Source organism: Populus alba, chromosome 19, assembly GCF_005239225.2.
Source record: "Populus alba chromosome 19, ASM523922v2, whole genome shotgun sequence".
In the NCBI taxonomy this organism is placed as follows: Eukaryota; Viridiplantae; Streptophyta; class Magnoliopsida; order Malpighiales; family Salicaceae; genus Populus; species Populus alba.
The window spans coordinates 18036862-18046807 of NC_133302.1; the positions used below are offsets into that span (position 1 = coordinate 18036862).

Below are 9946 nucleotides of genomic sequence, written 5' to 3' on the forward strand. Positions count from 1 at the left end.
TAATAAATAAAATCAGTAAATACAATTAGATATAATTTACATTCGTTTTCTTAACTTTTTTAGATATATATTTAATTATTATTAATGATTTTTATTTATTTATTAACATAAATAGTTTTCTACTTTATGTACATAAATTTGTTTTTATATAAACTTAATAATTTTTATGTAAAAAAACATGTATGTTCAATCTTTTTGTTGGAAAGAAAATATATTCAAATAGCTAGTTATACATGGACGAAGGACTCCTTCTTTCCCAGTCTCCAAGCATTGTTGATTGTCAATCCTACACCACCACTGCTCCTACCAACTTCCAAGAATATCCCACAAAACCACTCGACAAACGTGTGACATTTGTGAAACAGAGGAAAAACAAGACAGAGAAATGGCTGCTACAAGCTCCTGCAATTTCAACTTGGGGAGTGAATGGAAAAGGGACCCCTGAACAGCCTTGTTCTTCCTCAAAGTCCTCCCAGATCCTCTTCTCTTCTAACTTATCTTTTTGTTACAGTAACATCAGATATTGCCTCTCTCTTCGTTCCCATCAAACCCTTTTGTCCACTCGTTTCAACGAAACCAAGAATTCAGCTTTTGTGAGTAAAAAAGATTTCATGTTTTTTGTATTTTGGATTTCACCATGATTTATATGTTGTTAATTGAGAACCCGAACTTTAGGGTTTTGTTGTTGTTAGATGAATTTGTTTGGCTTCTTTTCTCCTTTTTTCCCGATAGTTTTTATGTGTGTGTGGTTTGTGCAGGTTGTGGCATCAGCAAAGGCAGACCCTTTGAAGATAATGATTTCCGGAGCTCCTGCTTCTGGTAAAGGCACTCAATGTGAGCTCATCACTAAGAAAGTAAGCTTTTTTTCCTTATATTTATTTTGATCTCCTGTACTCTCTGTTGCTCAGCTTCATTAATCCATTCTTTAGGGAGCAACTTTTAGTTTCCCTCACTTGTTAATTATGTTTACTGTTCTGCCTACGAAAGTGAAGCTTTTTAAAGAATTTCTTTTCATTGTAATGCGTGTAGCTTCCTGGGATTTCTTTGGATTTTTATCCGGTGAAGGTTTAAAGAATCTGATCTAGACATTGTGGTTATATTGTTAATGACAGCATGTTCTTCGATATGACTTATCTATTGAGTGTGTTAACAGTGAGGTATATTGTTAGTTTAATATGTCATATATTTGCTAGGGGTGATACGTGATATTATTATATTTATTTAATTATATATTTATTATTAATAAAAGCTTAATTTATTTTTAATATTTATATAATATTGGATTAATAAATCTATAATAAAAATAAAGTCCATAAACAAAAATACTTTGCAATTTTTTTTATAAAATTGTTATAATTATGAGATTAATATTATATTAAAGCGTTGCTCCTAAAATGTTCCTGATTGATGCTCTCTTAAACATTAGATATTTATTAGAGTTGTAGAGACTGATAAATATTATGTTCTTTCTTTTATGAAAGGAAATAGTTGTTCTTATAAGTTAAGATATAAGAGATACCTAGAACTAATATATAGGTGTTTGTTATAAGACATGTACACTAAACTGGCTTATATGAGAACTCCATATGGAGATATTACTTGTGTTTATGAAAAAACTCATGTGACAGTTATGTGAATGATTCTTAAACTCGAGATCACTAAGTTATTTTATATAGAGTGTTATGTTTTAATTCTGCTATATGTTATCTTGGTATAGGTAACATATGAGTAGATATTGGATATAACATAAACTATATGAAGGTATTTGAGTGATCAAGAAATGATTCACCATCTTATGTGAATTAATAAAAATGTTTCACATGTTCTTAAATAGTATTGTTTGTTAAATCCTTGCGCAAAATGGAATAAGATTTGAAAAGAATTTTAAATTTTATTCAAATGATCAATAATTATAATATTGCAAACAAATATGATCTGAAATGACAGACACACTCTATGCTAAAATGTTTAAATCAAAACATTATTGATGAAGAGATAATAATTATATTGAGAAACTAGTAATTGAAAGGATAAGTCAAACCACTTATAACTCTCCTAATATTTAGGGGATCATGACACGTTGCTAGACGGTGCACTTGATCTTCAAATATAAATTAATCAATTACTGAATTGATAATAAATTAAACTATTTTATTCATTTAATTCTATTTATTTAGAATTATAATTTATATTTGGACCAACATATTAGAAACTTAATGAGTCACAAACATTAAGAATCATTAGTTCGAAGTTAAACTGAGATAATTAATCAAGTTTGACTTGATTGAAAATAATTTTAGAAATTAAAAAGTAGATTGTATTTAATTCAGGGATTATAATTCTAGTCCTAAAATAATCAAGTAGGGATTTGATTGATTAAATCTCTAAAATTATCCTTTAATAACATATGAATATTATTTAAGGGACAAATATATATTGTCATTTATAGGGTTTTTAGGATTCCTTATAAATATAAAGCTATGTTTCTTGTTTTTAAGTGGTTGTCTTTTACCAAAAAACGATGCGAGTTATAATAGAAAGCTAACACTATAGACATATCAATCTCTCTCTTCTAAATAGAAATTTAGGAGATTTTTCAATGATGGTTCATGTGGATTACCGTTAGAAACTAGATAATTGGACGACTTATGATTTGCGACAACCCATCCTTTAAAGAATTATACAAATCTGATGAAGATTAGATTTTCGGGTAATAAATCCTTAAATAACTCTAGATCTGTCTAATGAGATCCTAAAGATTCCCGAATATTATTTTAAATTTATTGTTTTCACTGCGTGTATGAATTTCAAGAACCCAACTATTGTCTGGTGTGTTTTAATTACATAGTCAAGCACTTTCTCCACGGAACATATTCACACTACTTAAATGGTATACCGATGCAGGAAAACAGACAATTTACTGCTTTGGCACATAGGGCTCTAAGAGAAACGAGCTTGGATGGGCAGCTTGGCATAGTTGTTTGTGCTTAGTCAAGTCCAGTTCCCCTTTATAAAGCATGTTCGACATTAATTTGTGAGATCCATCAATCTTATGAGGTTATGTTGACTTGGTGTCTACGCTAATCTAACTTCATCTCTATGTAATTTGGTATTTGAAAGCTCAGCTTCGCTTGAGAGGTGCATGATAGTTTCACTTGTTCCCAAGGATTGGCATATCTGTTTCACTCAGGAAGGGAGGTGGTTAGTGTAAACTATTAGGATTTGATTCATGCGGCCTTCAAAATGTAGAGAAACACAATTGAAAACCCATTTGATTGATCTTCTAGTTGAAACTTTGAAATCAATTCCCTCTACTCTTCCTCAGCCAGGACTGGGCATCATGCCAAAGCAAGTTGAAGTTTTTGTGTATGAGCAGATCATGCAGTCACTATCATCAATATGATGGCTTTCTTGCTGCAGTAGTTAGGCAATCTCTGATAAAAATCACCTTATTTGCTTCTTTGAGCTCTTGTCAGTAGTTTTTCGTATGGCATTAATGAGTTTGTCATACTTAACTTCTGCTAATGCTTGGATTAATGTGCAAGTGGTTTGATTGAGCTATCAGAAAAGCCAATTACAAGCTGAGCTCAAGCAGTTGGAATTGTTAGTGTCATTGGTGATTACTTGTATAAACAAGACGAGTACTTGAAATTCTGATTTAAGATCAGATATGTTTTTATGGGGATTTGCTGATAGAAGTTAAAACATTCACTGAATTATTTCTCATTTTGCAATTGCCATTGAGAAAACACAGATTGAACCAAGTCATCCTCATAAATGCAGTATGGTTTGGTGCATATTGCTGCTGGAGACCTTCTGAGGGCAGAAATTGCTTCAGGAAGTGAGAATGGTAAGCGAGCAAAGGAATACATGGAGAAAGGACAGCTGGTCCCAAATGAAATAGTTGTCATGGTAGGCATGATTTAACTGCCCCCTTCTTTCCTCCTCCACTCCTTTCAAATCATTCATATTGTGTATTCAATGACCTGATCTTGTAGATGGTAAAGGAGCGTCTGCTGCTGCCAGACTCTCAAGAAAATGGTTGGCTTTTAGATGGATACCCAAGGAGCTTATTACAAGCAACTGCTCTCAAAGAATTTGGCTTCCAGCCCGATCTTTTTATTCTCCTGGAAGTAAGAGTTCTTGTTGCTGCAGGCATGCTGTGTTATTTGGTTGCATCCCATTATCTGGTTAGGAAGAGGAGAATGCGTACTTGCATGCTGATATTCTTCCCTGTACATAATTTGATGATTTCCATGTATGTTTGAAAAAACATTTAGGATACTTTATCCAAGCCAAAGTAAAAGAAGATGTTAATGAAGATGAAAGAATTGGTTTAACAATGTAATGGCCTTGATGTATCTTCACATCCTTGGGTAGATTTCAAATTCTAAATATCAAGATTGAGTTTCCCCCGTCAGCCAACCTCATGAATGTTGATTTGCAGGTCAATGAAGAGATTCTTGTTGAAAGAGTGGTTGGACGTAGGTTAGACCCTGTTAAAGATATACCACCTCAAGTATTCTCCCCCTGAGACTGAAGAAATTGCTGCCAGGCTCACCCAACGTTTTGATGACACTGAAGAAAAGGCATGTTTTGAACTTATCTGTTTACTTACACTGTCTTCTTTGTGTCTTTAATGGGTCATTGGGTCAATGTTGCTAAGCGATAATGTTTGTTTCCTTTTTTGTACGGCTGTATTTAGGTGAAGTTGCGGTTGCAAACTCATCATCAAAATGTGGAGGCAGTACTTTTAATGTATGAAGACATTACACTCAAGGCAAGTGATAAAATACCCCCCCCCTTCTCTCTGTCTCTCTCTCTCTCGCTCTCACTCTCACTCTCTCATATTATTTGCGTGTGTTCAATTGAAGACACTACCATATCATCCCAGCTATCCTAATGCTATCAGGCTCCACTACCTCGTGAATAAATTATTTTGTTGAACAGCTCTTGGTAAGTTGATGCTGGGGCTGCAACTAGAAGATACTCCCTGTTCATGTTGGTGGATATGCATCTGTATTTCATTATTCCTCTGTCACCTCTGTCGATGCTTGTGCTCTATTTTAACCATGTTCTTATTTACTGGGTTTCCTTTTCTTGTGTTAAACAACAATATGAAAGGAAAGGTGAAATGCAGAGAGTCGCTCTGTATTATTTTGAGTTAAACACGAGCAATTTGTCTTGCATGTCCCCTATGAGGGAGGAAAATCTGCTTGTTGAGGCAGTAGATTATCGTCAAGAAAGAGTGGGAAAGAGAGGGAGGGGGAGAGAGAGAGGGTTTCTGGTATATGTATATGATTTGGCAGATAATGCATCTGGTATTATACTATTATCAAATCTAAATTGGAGAGCCATTTTATTGATTTCAGGTTAATGGAAATGTTCCCAAAGAAGATGTGTTTGCACAAATTGATGGTGCTCTCACAAAATTACTTGAGGATAGGAAGTTGATTTAAGGATCTCTGGCTGCATAGATGGAGGGAAGAGCTGGTGTATAACCAATAGTCAGGACTCAGGAATTATGAAAACTGGTATAATTGCCAGCCTTTATTTTTTTGCCCATATACTCAGGTTTGTGCCTCAATTTCCATAAATGCTTAGCTAGTAAGTGTCCTTGTTTTCTCTTTCTTAGAATTACCACATGCTTGACATTTGATAGTCATTGTTATTAAATTATTCTTTGAAGTATAGCTTGTGAAAATTTGGATTTCATTTGTATGGAAACCAATTGAACAGTGCTAAATTTGAGGTCTTTTAGTCCCTAAAATACTGTGGGGAAAAAATAAAAAACTTCATGTAGAATCTTCATGCAATTCCTTTCCAAGGACAACTAGTTTACATATGCTAGTAAGCATCATGTTGCATATGGTGGTCTCCATTTCTGTTAATTTGACCAGCTTAACACTGCTATGGATAAAGTGTCCTTGAGTTTGCCTTTTCAACATTTTTAAGTATTTATAAATTTGTGTACACGTTTGTGCTGTCTAAACTTGTTTGAATTTTCTCAAGTAAAAAGTGTTCCAGCAAATGATAGTTATTGTGGATGACAACCACCACGTAGATGTTGATGGGTGCCTGTATTTTCCCATCTTTACATAAAGTCAGCAAGTCCTGGTAGTGCATTTTTATTTGATACTTAAAGCTCGTTCCAGCTTTTCTAGATGATCCTGTTATAGCAAAGATTTGATCCTTGAAATCAATGAAAATCTCTGTAGTATCATCTTGAAGACTTTTCAGTCTTTGTAGTTGAGAAACATTCAAAGGTATCAGGCTTCAATTACCTGCTAGACTTTCTCATTATAATTAAGCTAGAAATAGTCTTATCTTCCAACAAATCCAATACAAACTTTGAATTGACCAAATAATTGGTGCACATGTTTCTTTCCCGTCTGTATGAACAACTTCTTGTGGACGCAGCTCATGGAAGAATCTTAATACCACTCCTACTAAAAGATGACACCGAACACTTCCTTCTCCACTAGTGTTGCTCTTTGCTTTCTTCTTGGAATTTATGGAACTCAAGTGACTCAACATGTTCAAATTTTTTCTTTTTGAAAGTAAATTAGTTTAAGCTTGAGTTTCTCTTATGAGTGTATTTTCTTCTTTTTGAATGACAATATTTGTTTGAATGTCAGACTCAAGAACGCCCAAGTAGATCTCTAACACTGCATTTTTGTTATAAGACCAGGAACAAGCCCGACTTACTGGAAATCTTGGATAGCACATCAAGATATGGTGGATGTAACCGGAGATGTTATAGCAAGGATGAATTTATACATTGTTCTCAAGCATCACGCCTTCTGTAATTAGGACTCGCTGGTTCTTATAAACCGCTAGGAAGCTATAGTCAGAAACCGTTCATAGACGCGGTGGACGTGTTCTGATATGTGCTATAAACTATTATTGTTGACATTTCATAGCACCATGATTTCGAAAACTTCTCAAATCATGGAACCACTGGGCCAATATTTTTTTAGAAGCAAAGATAGGCCTTTGTAAACCTAGCTATATTTTATGCAAAACCCTTTTAAATCCGTCGCAATCATAACTTAAATAATTCAGCTGAGCTAAGAAAACAGGGTAGAAGTCTCCCAGCCCTTCCTGTGGTGGTTATGGTGCTATTGGAAAGGGGTGACTCCATTCTTTGGTGCTTTCGTGTTGTAATGGAAAAAGTAAATTCAAATCTGAAAGTTGTAAGAATCATAGAAAGAAAGAAACTGTAATGATTTTGTGTTAGGCACATCGTCATAAACTTTTTGCCTCATCAATGAACAAATTGGAGGATAATTTTCCTTGTATTTGAAAAAAATGGATTAGACTACTATGTACTATACACTCAACACAAAAGAAGAGGACTATTTCATGGCACATGTTTGATGCGAGCTCTAGAGAGAGATGCACATATTGACCAGTTCTTTCTATGTTAACCTCTCATGTGGAACCACCGGTTGTGGACCGGGAAAGCGATGTTGGGTGCACCAGGCACGCCGCCAATGCCTTCTCTAGGCTATTTACAACACCAGCCATGGATGGCCTGTCTCGACCTTCAAGCGTCACACAATCTGCTGCTAAGTACCCTATGTATATCACCGCCTCTATTTCAAACGGCGTTGGTGGCGGCACTCTTGAGTCTAAAACTCTATGGATTTCATCCTGGACAATGTAGGGCACAACAAAATCAACGACATTCCTTGGCACCCCGTTTTCGTTTTTGTGGATGGCCTTGAGCCCGGAGAGCATCTCCAGCAACACGACTCCAAAACTGTAGACATCACTCTTTGTGGTCAACTGCTGGAGTCTATAATACTCTGGGTCAATGTAGCCCACCGTGCCAGCTGCGCGGAGAGAGAGGTATGACATGTCATCTTCGGGGCCCATCAAAGAGAGACCGAAATCAGACACCTTGGCAGTCCACGTGGAGTCGAGCAATATGTTTGATGACTTGATATCACGGTGGATGACTGGTGGCACTGCGTATCTGTGAAGGTACTCGACGCCTCTGGCTGCATCTAGTGCTACCTTGATGCGTGCAGCCCAAGACATTAACGGTGAGTTCTCGAGCTTGTGGAGATGGTCATGGAGGGTGCCGTTGTGCACGTACTCGTAGACTAACACCCGCTCATTGCTATCTTCGCAGAATCCTAATAACCTGACAAGATTCTTGTGGTGGAGTCTTGAAAGAGATTCAAGCTCATTGACAAATGCATCGTCCTTGTCCTCTTGACGCCTTGTTCCGACAGCGTATGAAGAAGTGTTTGATATTTCAGCTCGCTTGATCGCTACTTCACGGCCATCCTCTAATGTTGCTTGATAAACTGAACCAAAGCTTCCCGTGCCAATTGTTTTATCGTGTGAGAAATTGTTGGTGGCTTCAAGTATAACTTGCAAAGAGAACTCCTCCAAGTGACCCGCATTTCCCATGCTAACCAACTGGCTCAGCCGCTTCTCTAAGACCGGCGATGCTTCTTCAGCTTGTGGGGCATGAGGTTGGCTTGGACCACCACCCTGTTCAACAGGGGCTCCTGGTCCGGCCCCATCCAAGCGCCCGGAATCATGGACGCGGCAGCCTCTACACTTGCAGTACTTGAAGAGGAAGAACCCTACGACTAGCAATAAAATGAGGGAACCTACACATCCCACCACTAAAAAAGCTATCATTTTACCGCTCCATTTGCACCTCTTTTCTAGTGTTGGAGGCGGCGGTGGCGCAACTGCAGGTGGAACACTATTACCTATATTGCTCTTGGAATGCCGGCAAATCTGTTGTCCCTCGGGACACCATCTGCCAGATCCTCCTATGATATCATCCAGACCACAAGAACTTCTACAGGGTCCTGGCAATACAGACTTGAACACAATTGAATTGGGGTTAAAATTCTCATTACCCCAACAATACAAGGAAAAATCCGATTTCTGAACTCCACAGAAGACTTTTCTTTTCGCTTCAATAGTACTGAAGCGAGTCTCCCTTAACCTCTCTGGCAAACTGAAATTACCTTGCCCCCAACAAACTACTGTCTCATTAGTCCGCAGAGCGCAACCACGATTCTCCCCCAAGGCCATTGATATGAACTCACCTTGCGGCGGCTTCTCCCCTGGCATGCCCCAACAATCCAACTCACCAGTAAAATTTATAGCACAAGCATGCCTAGACCCAGCAGCAATTGCACTATAGTTCCCCTTGGGAAATTGGCCAACAACAGCCTTATAACTTCCTAGACAAGCAATATTCCCATATTCTAATAGCCCACATACGAAATCTTCACCAACAGCCATACTTGAAAAATTCTGATCCACACTTCTGAACTTTCTCCGTGGCCAGCATTCGAGGCGATTAGTGGTATTAACTAGACCACAAGTCACAGAATTTCCTGCTTCCAGTTGACTGAGAGCCAGGCGTTGATAAATTCTCTTGTAGGACATGATAGTACCATTAACAGAGAATCTCCAACAAACCAAAGTTGAAGTAGCAGGAGACAAAGACAAGGATATCAAACCACAGAGGAATCCATCTCCACCAACTATGGCAGAAAAGGAAGTTTTAGAATTCGAAGGGATTTGAATTCCACTAGGAAAACTTGAGCAGTTTAGAGAAGACTGTGTGGCACCAGGGACATTTACTAACGCACATACCAATGTTTTGTTAGAAATTTCAGATATCGACACAGTTGAGAGGGGAAAAACGAATGGAGTGAGAGAAGAAAAAAGAACGAAGTAGAAGAAGAGATGAGGAAGAGGTTGGCTAAAGAAATAACAAGCCATAGAAAGAATGGTTTGTGGGATAACTGGATACTAGTTTCATGGTGGTACACAAGACAAGAGAAGAAGAAGATGGTGATGATATTTAGAGGTGGATTAGTGTAGCTTTTTGAAGGTGTATTTGGATTTATGAAGAAAAGAGAGGAAGGAAACGCGGTTTGATAGAGTTCGTAAAGGAGGACCA

At 37.3% G+C, this 9946-nt stretch overlaps 2 protein-coding genes across 2 annotated transcripts; one reads left to right on the forward strand and one right to left on the reverse strand.

Moving 5' to 3' along the window:
- Positions 1–212: 212 nt before the first annotated feature.
- Positions 213–7035, forward strand: LOC118056551 (adenylate kinase, chloroplastic-like). Its single transcript, XM_073406990.1, is given in 9 exon segments — positions 213–593; positions 759–854; positions 3784–3912; positions 3999–4133; positions 4448–4500; positions 4502–4589; positions 4706–4780; positions 5373–5574; positions 6692–7035. Coding segments are annotated over 8 exon segments (1023 nt in total). The 5' UTR covers positions 213–233; the 3' UTR covers positions 5460–5574; positions 6692–7035.
- A 159-nt stretch (positions 7036–7194) lies between these two features.
- Positions 7195–9946, reverse strand: LOC118056550 (serine/threonine-protein kinase-like protein CCR4). Its single transcript, XM_035068793.2, has one exon. It carries the CDS (start codon positions 9763–9765, stop codon positions 7435–7437), a length of 2331 nt encoding a protein of 776 aa, XP_034924684.1. The 5' UTR covers positions 9766–9946; the 3' UTR covers positions 7195–7434.

Coding starts and splice junctions, on each gene's coding strand:
- LOC118056550 (XM_035068793.2), bottom strand. CDS start 9,765: ATGGCTTGTTATTTCTTTAGCCAACCTCTTCCTCATCTCTTCTTCTAC.